This window comes from Gymnoscopelus braueri, assembly GCF_963280865.1.
Source record: "Gymnoscopelus braueri genome assembly, chromosome: 21".
Lineage (NCBI taxonomy): Eukaryota > Metazoa > Chordata > Actinopteri > Myctophiformes > Myctophidae > Gymnoscopelus > Gymnoscopelus braueri.
In genome coordinates this window covers 23,288,727-23,309,290 of record NC_137623.1, presented here as the reverse complement: position 1 = coordinate 23,309,290, position 20,564 = coordinate 23,288,727, and the positions used below count along the sequence as shown (strand labels likewise).

The following is a 20,564-nucleotide window of genomic DNA, read 5'->3' as shown; positions in this document are numbered from 1 at the left end:
TGATTGGCTGAAATTGTGCAACCCATCTGAAAATGCTTTTTTTCCTGTTTAATAAAGAGTTGGAGAAACAGGGGACCTCCGTTACTGAACAAACACCGAGTCTGTAGCAATGATTACTATCAGAATATAGAGTTTTATCCTTTTAAAGAAAAACCTTTTGTTTTAACCAAAAGATATCACTTACCCTTTAATAAGTATCTGTAAGTTCACTTTGAATCCTGGTATTCTTCTCTCCAGATACAGTAGCCTACTGTTCATGACAAATGTCTGGGCACAATGGCACATTTGCCACAGTTCTCATGCACTCTGAAATGGTTTAATTTCAGAAAATACTTTAATAAAGAGTTTGCTTACATCTGCTATACTAGATGTGCACACACACACACACACACGCACACGCACGCACACGCACACGCACACGCACACACACACACACACACACGTTGTGCCACGGTCAGTGATAGTACAGAAAAGGAAAACATTACAACATTGACAAATGAATTCACGTTAAAACAGACACAAAAACAGCTGAATAACTGAATATTAATCTGTAAGAGTATGCTAACAGATGGAAGTTGAGAATCCAATCGGTTCACAATACATTATACATTTTGTCAACATTGAACGCTTCACTAGAGCAGAGGACATAAGAAATAGAATTGTTTCTTTTGGGGGGAAAAATGAAAAAAGATCTATTCTCTGTCAAAACCACAGGCAAGCAAACAACCTGTATTTATTGCCCCTGTCTCTGAGAAATATTTGAGAATTCTGAGAAAACAGCCCAAGAGGAAAACAGCCACTGGTAAGTAAGCAAACCCCACAAGATAAAATGTTGGTGCACCGTTTGGTATTTGATTTGTCGGTTTTAATATGTGATGCTGTTTCATTGGAATTGGAAGTTTAAACACGCAGTAAATTAGAAGAACCGCTGCAGCAGAATTCGCAAGAGTTTAATATATTTGTATGTCACTCTCACTTTGGACTTCATTTAGCATCGGCAGTGTCTAGGATCTCACTAACATGTATTCCAGACATCCATGAAGCCATGCGTGACACATTCATCTGGGCCACCTTTCCATTCAATACTCTCAGGTCTAAAAGCAAGCTGATAGGAAAACATTTTTACCCTTTAACCACTTAAACCCCATATGGTTGAGCGGAGTCCCACAGGGCTCTGTGCTAGTGTCTTGCCTGTTTTCTGTTATTGTGGGGAAAGCTTTCGCTGAAAATAGCCGATTGACAAGCTCACAACACGTCGGGTTGTGAGCTTGTTGGATCTGCTATTTTCAGCGAAAGCTTTCCCCACAATACGTATGCTGGGGTTTAAAGGGATAGTTCACCCCCAAAATGACTTTTTTTCTATTGACACAGTGGATGACACAATGGACCGGTAGGCAGCGGTTCCGGTAGGAGACTCTTTCTGTCTCCTACCGAAACTATAGCCTGGCATGGCCAGACTAATATCACTGCGTAGAGATATTAGTCTGGAATCTCTGTGTGGAACCTGCATTTCCGAGTGGCAAATTAAAAAAATGCCTCTGGTGATTCACCCCCCCACACATTTGCATACTGGGCCCTGATTGGTCCCTCACAACTTCGGAGGGAGAGAAATCCAATCTCTATTGAGAGGGGCCAGACCTAATCTGCCGATTTTTTGCAATGGCAGATTCGTCTGGAACCAGGCTATACCGGAACCGCTGCTGGTCGTCAAATTATTGGCTTAGGAATGTGACAAAAACAAAAAAGAAATACATGAATTCAAGTCTCCATGGGGTGAGTAATCGATAGAAAATAAGTAATTTTTTGGGTGAACTATCCCTTTAAGTGGTTACGGTAAGTAACCACTCAAAGCCTCTAGTATAAACGGACGTGAATTGCCTCTGTACTTTCGCTCTGTGTTTCCCCTCTACACCAAACCTCTTTGCCAAACATTGCCTGATCTACAAGCTCACAATGCATCGCAACGCGACACAGCTTGTAGATCTGCTATTTTCTCCGAACGTTTTCCCCCCCAGAATAGGGATACTATATATAGGGCTCAAGGGGTTAAGTGATAGTGATAGCAGGGTTGATTCCAAGCAGTATAGCCTATAGCTGCAACCAAAAGATGAAATGTTTTAGTTTTTTTCATGTATATGTATATGTGATGATGAGAGGCAAATAAAACAGGACATAGGTCAACTAATTCTATAGCCACGGGTGCAGACTGTTCATATAATCCACTGTACAGTAAAACATTGCACAATAGCCATATTTATGCAACTTGAATGGAGAAACAATAGGCTTATTATCAAAGGGACACGAATAATAAAAGTCTATTCGTTAGTGATCATGGCACATGCAAGCTGAAATGATCACATATATCAATAGGTGTCACGTGACTTTTGAGACAGCCCATGCAACCCTGAACACAGTGCATTACACACTGCAATTAACAAAGTATAATAACAACTAATAGTACATGCAATAGGCTATTATTATTTTTTGTCAAAGGCATACAAGATGATGAACTCAATATCCAGAATATATTTGCATGATGTGTATCACTAAAAATCCATATTGCATCGTAAAATGTTTATCGACTTAAGGTATAAAAGCAAAGCATAGCCTTTTATATTTTTTAGGCTAGCTCATTGGACATCAACAACCTAGGCCTACTGTCTGGCTGTCTCAGCAGTGAACAGATTTCAACAAACTCTTCTCCAAACGAACTCTCTTCTCAACTGAACATTATGACTTCAACCATATGCATAGGTATAAACAATAAATAATCCTACTGGCTACAGCCTATTTAAATGGGGTTTCATTTCACCTCATAGGCTAGCCATATGTTGCACTCCAAAGCCGGATCTCAAATGATCGACATAATGACGACGACAGCCTATAATAACACGTCGAGTAGCAGCTACGCCTGTAGGTTATATCGGATGCACCTCCTCAGATAAAACGGGTCGAAAAGGCAGGCTGCAGAGGTGCGAGGAGCATCCCAGCGCCAAGCCTAACCCTGTGTCTCAGAGAGCTAATTGGCATGGCCTCATTTAGCAGCACGTCAAGGGGACGCGACAACACAATGTCAACGCCTCCACAAATCTTTCTGGTCCAAACTTAATTGCATGTCAGGGACCATAGTGATGCGACGGGGGTCAGTGTGTGAACCAATGGATCACTATAACGAACCTGCAGTGGTGGAACTCGGATGTTTTTACTTAAGTAAAAGTATCGATACCGCAATGTAGAAATACTCTGTTACAAGTAAATGTTCATGTATTAAAAATGTAGCCTACTTAGAGTAAAAGTACAAAAGTATTGGCGTACAAATGTAGGCTACTTAAAGTGCGAAAAGTAAAAGTACTCATTATGCAGAAGGTCCCATTTCACAAGTTTTCAAATGTATAAAAAACCTTTGAAAACGTACAAGCTCTCAATGCGCAAGTTGCGCAACGCATCGTGAGCTTGTGGATCGGCTATTTTCAAATGGCCGAAATGTATATAGGGCTGAAGTGGGTAATGTATGTTTTGGAATAATATTTCAAATCTACAAAGTAGCTAGTAGGCTAACTAAAGTTTTCAAATAACTGTAGTGGAGTAAAAAGTAGGCTACAATATCTGCCTCTGAGATGTATTGGAGTAGAAGAAAAAGCATATATTTTTTTAAATACTCCTAAAGTAAAAGTTCCTCAAAACTGTATTTGAGTAGCCTACAGTACTTGGGTAAATGTGATTAGTTACGTTCAACCACTGCGAACCTGCGTGCAGGCTTTGGTGGTGACGTCAGTGCACAGGAGAAAAGTTTGCTGGCAAAACCATACTTTTTAATTTATTATGCTTTTGCATAGTCTATGCTAGTGGATTCGTTTCCTTGAGGTAGCAAAAGTCTAGGCTACAATTTAGCATTTTCCCCCTTATGTTTGAAAATGCTATAGGCCTACACACGTAAACAAACGTGTCACGGTTTAAAAGTGCACTATAAATCACGCTTAATTGTCTCCTATGTGTCATTTTCAAGAAAATGTACAGTTCTGCAGGGTTTTTGATGTTTGGATTATTGTAGGTCGTGCAGGTCCTTAGTGGAATGGAATTTTAACATAAAATAATTTCACTTATATCCTGACCGAGACACCTGTCTCTCACATTGCATTTCGACACCCATGCCTCTGCATATTTAATACGGCCCAATATATAATTAACTAATAGCCTATTAATCCTGAGCAATGTAATTATTGGAAAAAGGACTGTCAGATTGCCCTTCTTAAGTCGCCCTAATGCCAAGCCTGTATTGATTGAATACTTTATTAACACAAATAGTACAGTGGTATATACGATTATACAATGGTGCTAAAAGGATAACATCACAAACAGCCCTAAGGGCTTGTTTCCATTGTGGTCCTGTATATGGATTTTTTAAAGTTTTTTTCAAGGGGGAAAAGAGAAGAAGAAAGTAGTCTAATCAATGTCAAGAATATAGTCTGTATCGTAATCGTATCTCCTGAACAAGGTGTAGCCTATGAGTAAACGAGGGAGGTGGATGTCTCCATTGCCCGAAGGTGAACAATTTTTATCCCAATATATTTGCTAGCAATTATTAGAGGATATATAGTGTGTGTGTGTGTGTGTGTGTGTGTGTGTGTGTGTGTGTGTGTGTGTGTGTGTGTGTGTGTGTGTGTGTGTGTGTGTGTGTGTGTGTGTGTGTGTGTGTGTGTGAGATATATATATATATATATATATATATATATATATATATATATATATATATATATATATATATATATATATATATATATATATATATATATATATATATCATCGCTTATGTCTTATAGGTCTAATTAAGTTATTCCAGGATCTGCAAGATCTTGTCATCTTTGTAATAAGACATTATATGATAGGATATCGATATATCCTGCTGTCGGAGCAAGATTTTAACGCAAACATTTGTTTAACCATAGCCTATGTGTAGTTAACGTCAACAAGTAGAGGAGGAGGAGCTGCATAACAGCATATACCTCATTCATCAACTGGAACACCTTATAGCTTTATTGGGTTAAGCATGCTTGGATTAGAGGGGTCAATAGCCATGTTCTGGCTTTCAGTGAAAACATGCTACAAAAATTGAATTAATCCTATACCTATTGTTTATGAATAGCCCGTGGTGCTCTGCTCTCCACAGCAGTGGATGGATAGAGCCCACGGATATAATACAAATACAGTTGCAGATATACCCCACAAGATTAAAAAAAACCTCACAGAACTTGGCCTATAGCGTAGCCCAGGGGTCTTCAACAGGGGGTCCGGGATCCCATGGGGGGTCCACATAGTTACTACAGGGGGGGGGCCGCCAAATCTTTGTGTGATCTGATTTTATTTATTTTTTTACATTAACCACTTTAGCTTTAGCCAAAAAAATAATAACTTACGCCAATAATAGCAGATGCATAAAGCTAACAACGCCTCGCACTGCAAGTATTGTGAGCTTGTATATCTGCTATTTTCACAGTATTTATCTGGGGGGTCCCCAGTTCAAATACCCCTGGCATAGGCTACAAACTAACGGCAGGCTCAGTTTACATGCATGGCTACAAGTGCTTGTGATAAATATTCATAGAGTTGGCGCCTGCGCGCTATGGAATATTTGCTTTCAGCTTGTTGTAACGTGAAAAGAAATACAGCTTTATGAGGCTGCAATTTTGTGTTTTTTTTAAAAATCCTTTTAATGCAAGCAATTAATTTTTAAATCTTGAACAGGTAAAAGCTACACTTTTGGTAGGTCCGCGCGCGCGCGTGCATGTGTGTGTGTGTGTGTGTGTGTGTGTGTGTGTGTGTGTGTGTGTGTGTGTGTGTGTGTGTGTGTGTGTGTGTGTGTGTGTGTGTGTGTGTGTGTGTGTGTGTGTGTGTGTATGTGTGTGTGTTTTTCGAATATATGCAGCAGAAATTCATGACTCGAACTATCTTTAGGTGATTTGTGTCGAAATGCATTGAAATGTATTCGTGTTTTCTTTTCATGGACTATTAGGTTTGCAGATAAATGAAGGATGATAATAAAACGACTTTTTTTCAACTCTATTTAACACTATCTATCTAAGGTTCCAACGCTGATTGATGCTTCGTTGATGCGTTGCTTGCACACAAAAAAAGCTGTAGCTGAAAAATATTCTTTGCAATGTAATGAATTATTTCTGGAAACTCACTTCATGTATATAGGCTATATATATTTGCATTGAATAAAAACGTGTGCACTTGTTGTGTAACGTTTAACAGTTCTGTTTTTGTTTAATACGCTCAGATAATTGATTTCAGACAACAATTTTCCATCATAGTTTTGAAGCGAGGTTGACTCGTGTTGTTTAAAAACGAAAAGAAAAAAAAAGAGGGGGGGGTGCTTTCCTAAAAACTGTTGCATCGCCACCTTGACACTCGGGTGGGTTGCAACAATGCAATGCTATAGCTTTAATATTATCCTGTCTGTCACATAGAGGTCTATAGGACTAGTCGTGCATAGTTAAGTTTGCGTGCGCATTGAGCTTTTGTTTAGAAAGTGTTATTTGTTTGCTTTTTTGGACGTGTCAGTTTTTGACAGCTGCAATCTTGACAGATCGTGAATTCAATTCTCTCGCCGCCTCATGCATGCGCAGTGCATGTGGCAGACAGTGTTAAACACGCTCCCGATCAGTGCTGATGTGATCTGTGCCTAATGGACCGGTCAAGCAAGCTGCAAACCGCGAACAATGAGGGGACGCTGACTCCTCGGCTGTCTCCTACATCTTATGAAATCCGACACAGCAAAAATAAATTAGATTTGGAAATAAATTGGATCCGCGAACAATTAGGTAACACAAACTATTCCTAGTTTGCGACGAGGAGGAACAACCGCCGTGATTAATCGCTTTAATTTGCACATTTACTCCGAGGGCAAAGTGTTGGATGTTAATTTTGGGATAAACAGAAAGACGAGAAGAAAATGAAATTACTTGTCATTAACTGTCAGGAAGGTTGTCATTTAATTTAATCCAAAAAAGTTTGGATGCTGTTCAAAAAACGTTTTATACAGGCCTAATGTGCGTGCAAGCACAATCACACAAACAACCCCACCTCAATGGCTGCACAACATGCATCAATGCTTGCAACTATACAACTATAGTAGAATTTTACTGATGTATGCCTCTATATTGTCCATAAGATAAACCATATAGGCCAGGTTTAAATCTACAGGAAATTAGTCAAAAGACTTTCAATAGAATAGAATTATATAACCCAGGCATGGACACAGCAGTCGTTTTGAAAAATAACAAAAAAAATAAAGAAGAAGCTTAAATGGCTCTGAAGTCAATAATATTGAAGCCAATGGACTATTGTATTTTTAATCCTTTAATATAGTACGAAATGTAACCAAACATTTTTTGTAAACTAAATTTTACATAACGAGCGCATTTCTCCATAAATACCGATCATTTCTAACATGTGTTACCGGTCCTTTACATGCGGATAAATATGGAAAATTGAGCTACTTACATGTAATACTTCCCTTGACAGACAAGGCAATTGACAGTTTTTTTTTTCTTTTTTAATATTTATATCACGTACATAAACAGATTGACACGGAATTTCAGGCTTTCACTACACGATTTATCGACATGACATTAAATAACAACAATGATACTTGGGCTACTCAAACTGGACCTTGGACGAAATGTTGCACTGAATACAAAAGCACATTAATACTAAGAGTCGGTTAAGGTCGACGTGTAGACTGTAGTAATACTGAATAATTCACATTTGGTACACAACTATAACATTCTCTTCAAATCAAGTCTATCATCATCGCAAATATTAAACCATCTCATTTTTCCATATATCTAGGGACCAACATTTTTCACAAATTTCCCTTAAAACTGTGTGATATAACTATTTACAAAATAAAATATTACATTTTTCAACTTGAGTGAATCTCTATGTACAAAAAAAATCAGGCCACTACCCGCAGATAGCATGCTTTTTTCGTGAGATCTCTTTTTTTGTGCAGTCTCTCAGTAAAAATAAAGACTCGAAGAAATATTAGGGGAAAAGGGTTCAAAAACCCCGGGTTGGCTGTCCGTGCCCATGTCCATGCATTCTCGCTCTCTCTCTCTCTCTCCCCCCCCTCTCTCTCTCTCTCTCTCTGCTTTAGACAGCCGTAAATCGATCATTTTGGCCTCCAACGTTTTCTCGGGTCCATGCGGTTTACTGGCTGACTTTTTTGTTGTTGAAAATTGCCGAACTATAAGCTCACAAGGTGTCACGATGGGACGCATTGTGAGCTTGTAGATCGGCTATTTTCAACAACAAAAAAGTCAATTCAGCCAAGTCTTTGAGTCTTTGAGTTCCAAGCGGCAGTTTTTAATTCTGCAGTCTCTTTTCCATTGTTTTTTTTTTCCTTTCTGTCTTTCTTTTGTTGTCAAAAATATTTTTTTTACACGTACCATTCATTGAAATTTGACGACAGCGTGCTGTGACTGGTCGTGTGGTGTACTGTGGAGACTGCCGGCGATATGGAGTTGCTGCTATGGTTCTCTGTCGACGGAGATACGATGGTAGGAGGCGTGGACGACTCGTACCCTGAACTGGCCGCTGGTGACGGTTGGGGTTGGGGTTGGGGTTGGTTGCTGGCCTCATGGACCTTATGCAGTGACAAAAAAAGAAGAAAGTGTTAAACAATAAAACTATCAAGGCTGTGTGTGTAAATGCCTCAAATTGCGTAATTCTACTTTTTTACCACTTAAACCCTCTAGACTTATAATCATTTTAGACCAATAAGTGTATGACTGTACTCGTGCTGTTTGCATTTTCAATCAATCAATAAAACTGAAGCTGTGTTGGCTCTGTACTTGGACCGACTTTCCCCCCCACCAAATCCCTTTGCCAAAAATAGCCAGCTAATGTGTCAGTTAAAAGAAGGGAACACAAAACAAAATAAAACATACATATAAAATATATATATATAAGTTTAGATAATAATGTATGTGTTAAAAATCGTATTTAAACGTGTAATGTTTGCTATAAATGCCCTCTGTGATCAAGTATAACGTGAATGTATATATCCTGGTATCCAATTATCTTTTTTTTCTTTACATCAACCCATTACATAAACAGCAAAAACCCAAATTAAATGCGTTGCTTATCAGAAGCCATTGCATGTAATTGAATAAACAGAATTGCACATCAAAATAAGATACAAAAGAGCACCATCATATTTACCTTCATGTGTTTTCGGAGTGAGCTGGGGTGTGTGTATGACTTGTCACACATTTTGCAGAGATACGGTTTGTCCGACGTATGCACGTGCATGTGTTTCTTGCGATCACTGCTGTTTGCAAACCGCCTGTCGCAGCCCTCAAACTCACATTTAAATGGCTTCTCACCTAAATGAAAAATACAGTAAAACAATTGTTTTAGTGTTTAACTCTGGGTATTTCCAAGTTCTAGTACATCATTAATGCTCACTATTTATCCTCCCAAAATATGGATTTGAAAATATGGCTATCAATAGGCATAATAAATTGTAAATCATTTTTCAAATACGAAGCATTTTGTATAGTATCCCACGTTTGCACCCCTGGCCTGGTTAATGTAAAACGCCAAGGCCAAATTAAATAACCATATTTAATAAATACTAAATAGCTAATTAATTAAATGTAAAAAATATATTTATTGCTAACACCCTTTATTGGAAATGGTGTAAGAAACAAGTAGCCTATATCAAAGATGAAAGTTCACGTGAACAGTCCCACTTAGGCTACAGCTGTTGGATAAAAATGCATAACCCGAATCACATGCATATTTTAGGCAGCACATTGTTGACGTGGGGTGTTAAATGAAAGGGAGGGTGGAAATCAATTCATCTTACCCGTGTGAGTCCTTTTGTGAATTTTTAGATTTTCCGATCGGGCAAATACTTTGCCACAGCCGGGGAAGGGACACGGAAAGGGCTTTTCTCCAGTGTGTACTCGGATATGATTCACAAGTTTGTATTTGGCTTTGAACGGTTTCCCTTCTCGAGCACATTCTTCCCAGAAGCAAATGTGGTTGGACTGCTCCGGCCCCCCCACATGCTCCACCGTCAGATGGGTGACCAGCTCGTGCATCGTGCTGAAAGTTTTGTTGCACGCCTTCTTGGGATTCGATAGCTGCTCCGGCTCGATCCACTTGCAGATGAGCTCTTGCTTGATCGGCTGCCGCATGTACCGAAAGAAGGCCCCGGCTCCGTGGTGCGCGGCCATATTCATGTTCATAGGGCCGTAGCCGTGCAACTGGGTCGACGCGTAGTGGTCGGACCTCGGGCTCGTGACGTGGCCATACTGGTCGGCCCGTCCGTACATGTCCCCCGAAAAGCCCAGTCGCATCTGCCCGTTGACGACGTTCGAGGACGCGTGGCTCGCGGCTTGTTCGTGCAGCCCGGGGAAGAGCAGGTGCCCCGCGGCATCCGAGTGTCCATGTGGCCCCGCGAAACTTCCCGCGGCGGAGGCGAACAAACTGTGCTGGGCGCTGGTGGCGTCTCCGAAGCCCCGATTTCGGAACAGAAAGTCCCGGGTGGAGTTGAACGCGGCCGTGGAGTACGAGCTGACGTGGGTCGGGTGGTGGTGGTGTCCCAGGGCGGCCGCCGCGTAGCCGCCGGGCGCCTGGGAGGAGAACGCCGTCTGCCCGGAGCCGAGGTCGTGGGAGCCGTGGTTTATTTTGAAGGCGCCCATCCCGTCCGCGAACGGGTTTATCCCCAACGCCACCTCTCTTTCCGTGACTTCGCCTGTTGAGTGATGCCGCGAGGAGCCGAAAGTAGTGACTCCTATGGTGGGATACTGAGGTCCTGCGTCCAGGAGCATCTTCAGTCTGGACTCGCTGCTGAGGCGACTGAGAGGAGAAATCAAAAACCACGCACAGATATTCTCCTGCCTGCAAAAAGATCTGGGACCCTCACTGCAACTGAGCCAACTCCAATCCACCGATTCTCTTGTTTACTTTTTAAGACGAGAGGAATTCCCTATACCTCTCATTCGATGCACACACGCAAATCATGTATACAATATTGTCTTTTGCGGTTTATCTTCCTGTGGCGAAACTTTCACCTCCTCAGTCAGGCGGTGAGCTCTAGACTGATAGTCGCAATCATTCCTGCAGATAAATGAATTGAAAAGACAACACAGTCCACCCCTGATGAATGGGAGAGGAGGGGGGCGTCACGTGACCTCACAGACGGCGAGCCATTGGCTTGGGCGCCTTTCCCCCAAGTAGCATCCACTCACCAAATACCAATCCACGGCGCTGGGCCTACACTTCCATTGGTCCGTTTACATCATCAATCCCAGGTATTGTGAGATTGCTGACTGTGGATTTGGTTAAAAGGCTGAATAACAGCACAACAAAGTTGAGAAGCATAAAGCGACAATGGGCCTTGTAGAAATGCGAAGCACGTTTCACCGTCACTACACGGACACCATAAAGCCACATTATGTCACAATGTAATGTAAGGATTTTTTTTTTTTTTGCGGGAATGTTTTTTTTCCTCTCTCTCCATCTTTGGAACAGTGAACAATAAACAGACTAAATATTTTATGCAAACCTCTCTGCCTCTTTGTCTCTGCCTCTGTGTATGTGCTCTAACAAGGCACATTTTCTTAAGATATTCCGGGGCATGCAGCAGTCATGACCTCTCAACGCTAATATTCAGATTTCTAAACAAAAAATAGCCTAATATTAATATATGCATCGGTCGGGCCGAGGGCACAGTTTACAAGTTAAAGGTCGTAGCCTTCGTCACCAGTCAGGTGCAAGGTGTCACCGCATGCGCCTTGTTTGTTTCTCAGGCCATGCATGCGTGGATTTGAAAAGAGGACTGAACGACGTCACTCTTGAGGAAAAAAAGAATGTGTTGGCTGGGTTGGCAAACACTTTTACACAGGTTGCACATGACATTTGCTAGGTTTACAACTTACAAGCCACTTTTACGTTAATCTGTGCATTTATTTTTAAATGCCTCCACTTTGAGTGTTGGTGTCTGGGCCTTTCACCATGCAAGCAGGCTCCCATTGAGGTCCGTCTCTGCAGCATAATGGTAGTCCACAGGAATCCACAACAAGGGGAACAGCTGTACTTTTCACATCATTTAAAAACCCACGCTGATGAAGGTTGTGTTTTATACGCAGGCCCTATTTTTATCATGGGTTTACTATTGTTCTTAACCGTTACGCATAGGCTTGTTGTTACTCATGTGTGCAGGCGAATGGTGCATCATATCATCCTGTGTGTAAAGTGTTGTGAGTTGTAGAAGTTATCAAGTGGGATTTGCGGCGCGCTCTGCAGGAACCTCCGGCAGCTGGAGTTCAAAGCCACATGCACAGACGCGCCATGCGAACCATTAAAATATCTTCTGGACTACTCGTTTCTGCTAGACATTCTCAAAGCCACTCTTGGGGAGACCAAGGGGACGAGAGGAAGTGTGTTGTTCTCGAGTTATAAGAAATAGTCCTAGAACTCTATTCCACTATAGCTACTAGCATAGGCGCACAAAACACGCGGAAGGATCTCTCAACAGGTGGAAAACGGTAAGAATGGCATGTCATTGGAATGGGAGGGGTAGGTAGGGGGGGGGGGGGTACATTGGTTTGCTCTCAGACTTGTAACAAGTGAGACTATGGGGAGTTTTGTGCCAGGACAAGAGCTGCATGAAATTCTGCATGATATCTTTTGAAAATATATCTCTCTGCTACTCACTTGGCTCAAAGCTAATTCTAATATAGCCAATTGATTCAAGTGTGTAAACAGTTGTCCCACTTATATGGCAAAAGGCCACTCGATCTCTTCAAATCAGCTCGATGTATCAAATTCATACTGAAGAATGCAATATGGCTACCCGATCTGTTTACAATTTTCCAGTGAACGGTACCGCGCTCTCCCGACAACTGAACTAATTTCACGTGAGACCATGGCGCGGTGTAATATTCGGTTCTTGTCTGAATCCCCACCAACTGCCCAGCTTCTTGTTTCCAAGAGTGCAGGCTAAACTTTGCACAGAAATAGCACTTCAAAGTCTTGCATTACGCCGTGTTCCAGAGATATGTCTCCAAAGAGTACAGCTGCGACCCCCGTGCACTCCACGAGCAAAGGCCATTTCATAAACATCTCCAGGATCCGTCATGTTTCACAATATTTACTCATTTATAGCGTGCTGCACACGGCGCTGTCACCAACGATCCTGACAAGTCAATTCAGATTATCAGATCATCAAAGGCAAGATGTGAGCTAAATGTAGCTATGGCTGTAGCCTACTACAGCCACCAGCTGAGGAAAATACTGTATATTAATATCCTTCCTAAAACTCTCTTTAAGTATAGTTTTCAGCATTATATAGAGCTATTTAAAAATTGCATGTGAGGAGATCATGTCTATAGTCCGGTCCAGTCATACGAAACAAAATTAAAAGATGAGTGGATAACCTTTTCAGTTTGTACTCAAAATAGCCTGTACAGAAATGTGTAAAATAGCTTCAGGCTTGTTGTGAGCGTGACTGTAGAAATGTGAATTTTTGACTCTTTCCTCATGTATATGTCCAATAGTTTAACTGATTTTCGATGTGATATTTGACACGAATCTAATGATAACTGTCTGACCCCTTTTTTGGGTCAGTTCACACAGCCGCTTCCATTTGTCTCCAACTGCTATGATTAATACACACATAGACATGCATGATCCATATACATTTAAAATAGAAACATGATTTGTTAAAACTAAAAGAACAAAATTGTTAAGCTCTTAGAACTGGAAATTATTTTAAATATACATTTCACTATAGTCTACCAAGTGTGCTTAAATCGAACACATAATTAAGTCCATAGGCTATATGCCTATAGGCGTGCGGTCACATGTTCAGACGTCAATGAAATCTGACAGAAGACTACTTTTCTAATTATTAATAGCCAGCCAATAGTGGACCAATGTTACAATCTAAAATTTAAAAAGAAAAATACAAAGTTTACTGATGAATGCTGAGTTCGACTAGGTGTTGTTATGAACAATCGTTACCTTTTTTTTGTGGTCACAAGAAGGCAGTCGAAAATTGACAAGATTGGGTTTTGCACTTATAGACTATATATATTCGATACTTAAGCCTACACATTTTAATACATTTTATTTTAAGCTTGGACGCTACCGCGCACTGTTTAAATGACACCACCTCCAGTCCAAATCCGACAGGGCTAGTAGTGAGCGAAATTGCCTCGGATCATAACAACAGGTCCCGTCCATTACTACTCCCCCCCCCCCCCCCCCCCTTCGGGACAATGGACAGAAACAGAAACATTGATTTGGCCAAAGCGAGTAGGCTACAGAATGAGTCAGGGGAGGGGGGGGGGTTATGCTGACTGGATCTGTTAAATAGTGTTGTGTATCAAATCTTATATTTATGGTTTCTGCCTTTCGTTGTTTAAAATCACACGCCGAGCTTGTCTTTTATTGAGTTATTTTCGCACGTTAGCAGCCACACAATTGACGCTGTTTTAACGTGTGCAAAGTCGCGCGTAATTTGCGCGTAAAGTTGTCCATGCGGGCGGCGGGGTAAAATGAAGATATCATTGAATTATTTATGATCCATATAACTTTAATAGTGACATTATGCATGCAGCATAGGCCAACTCTTGCCAGCTTATTTGTTTTAATCGCATAACACTGAGGCAAATGCTATTTCATAGCTCCACAGCTTTTGTTCACTGCGAAAGAAAAGAAAAGAAAAAGACGACCGGATCAACTTTTGAAGAAGTTTTATGTACAATAACCTTTGCATAACAACTATTTTTTTCCCCCCGACTGTTGCCTTGCCTCAGGCACTGCGCATGCGCACTGGCGATTTGCTGTCACTAAAACATTTTTCTTCACATTGGAAACTGTCACAAGTGACGTCAATCACCGAGCTCTGACCAATTAGAACGCGGGGTGATTGTTTGGCTCCACGGGCTGCAGCTCCTACCATGAATCTCTATTCAGTATCAAAGCGTCCTGCTGCTGCCTCTCAACCGAATGGGATTCCATGTAGTCTGCAGATAGAATCTTAACTTCAGAAAGTTGTTGTTTTTTTTTCTTTATTTTTTTTCCTACTACGATTAAAATATATTTGTCATCATCATTATTATTTTGCCTGCTGTCAAGTTATTCTTAAAATTAGGAGTAATGAGCGTGGAGGCTTTGGGAAGCGCTGTGATGGACCCTACGTTTTCCAAACGGAACACGGCGCTGAGATTAGTTGACTTGGCAGGGGCTCACCACCATCACCATCATCACCACCATACCCCTCAGAGCGTGACAGGCTTCCCGGGGTTCAGCAGCCATCCACACTCAATGGCTCACTCGCACCCTGGGGAGATTACTGCGGAACCCCGCCTGGGGCCGAGTCCATTCGGGCCAGAACACATGGGGCACTCCGCGGCCCTCAAAATCAGCCCAGCCCATCATTATCCCCACCACCATCACCACCACAATCATCATATGGCAGGCCACAGTGAAGTGGTCTCCAGTCAAACGGGAGCTTTTGGCCCGGTGCAGGCGACGACGGTCCCCTATTCTATGTCCCACACGGCCCAGGCTTTATCCGCAGGTAGGGATTTCCTCATCCGAAGAGATCTGACAGCTCAAGCCATGCCAGTTCTGACCGACCAGACTCCCGGTTCAGCTTCTCACCACGGAATGTTTGTCTCAACAACAGGTAGCTATCCGGGACACTATGGTCATCACCACCCCGACGCCGGGAACCATACCCTCTTCTCTGGACTCCACCACCACGAGCAGCCGACCAGCGGATCACCGGGTGGCCAAGCCTTGAATGGACAAATAAGGTTAGGATTACCTGGAGAAATGTACGTTAGATCCGAGCACTTGAGTCAAGTGGCAAGCTCCAGGTCTGATCCCTTCTCCGCCTCGCCTTTGCATGGCTATGGTGGTCTGAATCTGAACATGAATCTCACCGCTCACCACCACCACCACCACGGAGCCGGTGCCTTTTTCCGTTACATGAGGCAGCCGATAAAGCAAGAGCTTATTTGCAAATGGCTGGAGCCGTTCGAGCACTCGCCGAAAAAACTTTGCTCCAAAACTTACAGCACTATGCACGAACTGGTGACACACGTAACGGTCGAGCACGTCGGAGGACCAGAGCAGGCGAATCATATATGTTTTTGGGAAGAGTGTCCGAGGGAAGGGAAACCATTTAAGGCGAAGTACAAACTTGTAAATCACATTCGAGTGCACACCGGGGAGAAACCCTTCCCATGTCCGTTCCCTGGCTGTGGGAAAGTGTTTGCAAGATCCGAGAATCTTAAGATTCATAAAAGGACGCACACAGGTCAGTAACTATCACAGTCTGATTTCTATTTATTTATGTATTGCTTGCTACATTTATTTATAGCCTAGTTATTTCATATTAGCCTATCTGCTTCACAAAATATGTTTGAAATTCAAGTTAGATTATTTTACAAAGACACTGCATGCAATATGGAAATGTTGGCTGTGTTGTTTGCCATTATTCAAATAGCCTAAACTAAAAAAAGTTTTGAAGACCATTTGTCGTAGAATAGATATTTTGACATGTAAAAGCTGAGTCATGCACGTAATAATATAGTGTCCTCCTGACAAAGCACTCTGGATGCAACAGTTAAGGAACTAACTCTAACTGCACGTTGTTTGTTATGAATGGCACCAGTGCTCACAAGTTTTACAACGGCTGACTTTAGTGATACAGCTCACTCAGGCGTTTGATGGGCTCACTCACTCTCTGTTTACACCAAAACAAACCGAAGACTGATGTCACTGTCAACTTACTGCATGCCAGACAGTAGTAGAAGCTATATAGCTCCATCTTCATATTCATTGCAACTGTTATGATGATACTGCTCTTTTTTTTGCAGAGTGGTTGCTTGTTTTTTTTTCCCTTTTCATTATTATGCTTGATCCAGCCTGAATATTAGGTGCATAACAATAGGCTATTATATGTATTGTGCAATGTGCATTATTGTTATTATTATTATTGTTGTTATTATTTGTAGCGATACTACTATTCGATTGATTCATTTACATTAGAATTGCATTTGAATTTAGTTGCCATATTGGACAATTATTTTGAACTAACAATTGGAAACATAAGTTATTTTAAAACTCTCTTCCTGTAGAATGGTAGTAGACATATATGCATTCTTTTTTAGACTGGTCAGTATATATACCCTATTTATAGCCCATGCAACAAGTCCATAAGAACTGCCATGCTTAAAGGGGGTCGCCAACAGGTTGGCAACACTGATTGCCTCTGTGTATATACCATTAGCATGACGGACACGTTCACGTGTAGTTAAAATTTGATATTTAAAAAAGAGAAAATGGCTCTGCTTGGTGCATGGTTCCAGAGAGCACAATATGGCTGCTTGCCTCTGTGACCCAGTGACGTTTTGGGGAAAGAAAGGCTGGGGGGAAGAAGGGAAAAAAACAAAAAAAACGAGGACTGTTGAGTCAGACATGTAAATGAATACGTCCCTTTTCAGTGGCTTGCATTGCATGGCACTTCCCCAGCTCCATTTCTGTATACCAGTGGTTTTCAACCCTTTTCATATCAACAAGGTCCATTATTTATTCGGTATTTGAGTCACAGACCACCATTTGATGAGATTTAGACTCTCAGACTCAGACCCAAGACTTTTTTGACGGTTTTGTCCACAATTCCATGCTGTATCGATGTTGCAATAGGAGAGATAGCAGGCAAACGTTGATCAAAATAACAATTATTCAATTAAGTAATGCAGATGTTTGAGAATAATTTAACTCTTGAGAGCATAAAATGAAATGGACCCATAAGGTCCATTTGGTTTCATTTTACACTCTTAAGATTTAAAGATCTATAAGGGTCCATTTGGTTACCAACTCTCCATCATTTAGCTGGGGACCACCTGGGGACCCCCTCAAGGAGCACTGGTGGTCCCCGGACCAATGGTTGAGAACCACTGCTATATCATACCCCATGTATTATTCATATCATTTGCTCACATTACCTAAGTACAAATCTGTTAAATTATTTCGGCGTGTTGACTCCCAAGGGGTATAGCAGGGTCTTTGGATATCATGTTTAAAACCTACCCGAAACTGTGGTTATGATGACGGGGCCTTTCCCCTGGGGTCTGTTCCTTCGTCGCGTTCTTGTACTACACTAATATCCCTGATTGGCTTCTCTCAGCCCAACAGCTGAAGGTCAAATTGATATTCAAACCCACAAGTGTAATTAGACAGAAGCAATTACATATCCTCACAGCACTAATAGTCGGAGGAAAAAATCAGCATTTGGGCGATTTCCGTGTAATTTATTCAGATTGTCTTTTTGCCTTGTCATACATAGTCAAATGGAATGTATTATTAAGATGCGCAATTAGGTATACCCTTTAACCATTCAGACATTCGAATAGCAATAGATAAATTATGTATTACAGTATTCTGTATTGAGCAGTTTTGGCGTTATGTTTTTTTTAAAAATGCAACCGGTTTTAGGCCTAGCCTATAGGCCTACAGTATAGGTTAGATTTGTTGCAGGCAGACTTATAGCCTTACAAAAGATACAAATAGATGAAGAAGACCATTGGCAGATTCACGAATTGTAGGCTATATCCTAGCCCAGTGGACGTGGTTCTCAACCTTTTCAGGCCGTGACCCCCCCCCCCCCCCCCCCAAATAATCACATTTGAACTGGGGACCCCACACTCTTGGAATAGTAGGAGTTGAGGCATTACATTTGATTCGGTTCCCCAGATAAATGTTGTGAAAATAGCAGATCTACAAGCTCATCATGATGCCTCCCACCACCAGGTGTTATGACCTTGTAGATCGGCTATTTTCACATTTTTTGCAGCTTTCTTATATTATTTGATTATTTGGGGTATTAAAATGGTCTTAAAAGTCCTTAAATTGTCACTTCACTGTCATCACTTCACTGTCATCTGGGGACCCCCCCCCCCAAAAAAAAAAGAAAAATCATGTGAGGACCCCCCTGGCCGGGTCCCCGAACCACAGGTTGAGAACCACTGCACTAGATGAAGCCCATTGACAGATTCACGAATTGTATTGTATGCCTATAGGCTAGCCATTTTTTTTTTCAAAACGAGTTTTCAAACGTCTCTTTTCTGTCCCAATGCAGGCGAGAAGCCGTTCAAGTGCGAGTTCGACGGCTGCGACCGGCGCTTCGCCAACAGCAGCGACCGAAAGAAGCACTCGCACGTCCACACCAGCGACAAGCCCTACAACTGCAAAGTGCGAGGCTGCGACAAGTCCTACACGCACCCGAGCTCGCTGAGGAAACACATGAAGGTGCACTGCAAGTCGCCGCCGCCGCCCAGCTCGGGCTACGAGTCGTCGACCCCGTCGCTGGTGTCCCCCTCGTCAGACTTAGGCCGAGAGCCATCGGGGGGAGGAGGGGGCTCGTCGTCGGCGTCGGAACCGCCGATGGCGTCGTCTCAGCAGCAGCCCGCGAATCTAAGCGAGTGGTACGTCTGCCATAGTTCGGGCGCCAGTGGCACACACACGCCACCCACCAGTGGCTCGTCCACACCTGATCCCGCAGACGAGCCGCCTTACAGAGACCCCGAGCCGAGAGACACGTTTTAACCAAAAATTGGGCTCGAAAAAAAGTGCAACAAAAACAAAACAAATCTAAGTGCTATACATAACGCGGTGGTTCTCAACCTGTGGGCTGGGACCCCCGGTGGGTTCCCCACATAATTTTGGAGGGTCCCCAGATGACAATTTAAGGAATTTGAAGACTTTTTAATACCTAAAAAAAAAGGTAGAAAAGAAGAAGAAAATCAAATGTAATCAACAAACTATACTGTAAAAACTGGTCAAACATTGCCATGTTGTCTAATATAAGAGGCAACAATTGTGAAAATAGCCGATCTACAAGCTCACAACATGAGCTTGTAGATCTGCTATTTTCACAATATTTATCTGTGGAACAGGGTCAAACTAAATGTAATGCCTCAACTCCTACTTTCCAAGTGTTTATCAGGGTGGGGCCGTGGGGGGGTCCCCAGTTCAAATATGATTATTTTGGGGGGTCGCCGCCTGAAAAGTTTGAGAACCACTGTGCTAACGTCCATATAAGCACAATGAGAGAATATATTTACAAAAAGCTTAACTATTCAAAATGGTTTGGCATAGTGCCTATGCTCCACTGGTCCCCATGTGGAGAAATGAAATGTTAAATAATAATCGATGGGCTCATCTGGTAAGGTCTTTATTGTAGGCATGTTATTACTGTACACTTATTTTGTAAATTGAGTTTTGACTTCGATATCTTTTTATTTATTTTTCGATCAGATGTGAACAATTTTGTATTATCGAACCAAAGTGTTTCAACTGGGGGTAATTGTACATTTGTAAATTTCTAAGTTCGATGTGTTGATGTTGAGATTTGTAAGCATCTGTCTTAAAAGCAGTTTCTAATTGTTTACTACAATTATTTGTACAAACATTTTATGTTTCAAACAGACATATTTTTTCCATTTGTGCAGAGGGTAAAAAAATCG

General features: G+C 41.8%; 2 protein-coding genes across 2 annotated transcripts; one reads left to right on the top strand and one right to left on the bottom strand.

Annotated features, from left to right (window-relative positions):
- Positions 1–8,443: 8,443 nt before the first annotated feature.
- Positions 8,444–10,847, bottom strand: zic1 (zic family member 1 (odd-paired homolog, Drosophila); the record flags this gene model as incomplete). The annotated part of the gene is made up of 3 exons (XM_080417652.1): positions 8,444–8,650; positions 9,229–9,392; positions 9,878–10,847. The coding sequence occupies 3 exons, from the start codon at positions 10,845–10,847 to the stop codon at positions 8,444–8,446; spliced, it is 1,341 nt and encodes a 446-aa protein (XP_080273778.1).
- A 4,026-nt stretch (positions 10,848–14,873) lies between these two features.
- zic4 (zic family member 4) lies at positions 14,874–19,644 on the top strand (the record flags this gene model as incomplete). The annotated part of the gene is made up of 2 exons (XM_080417894.1): positions 14,874–16,351; positions 19,178–19,644. Exons 1-2 carry the CDS (start codon positions 15,184–15,186, stop codon positions 19,642–19,644), a joined length of 1,635 nt encoding a protein of 544 aa, XP_080274020.1. The 5' UTR covers positions 14,874–15,183.
- Positions 19,645–20,564: the final 920 nt, after the last annotated feature.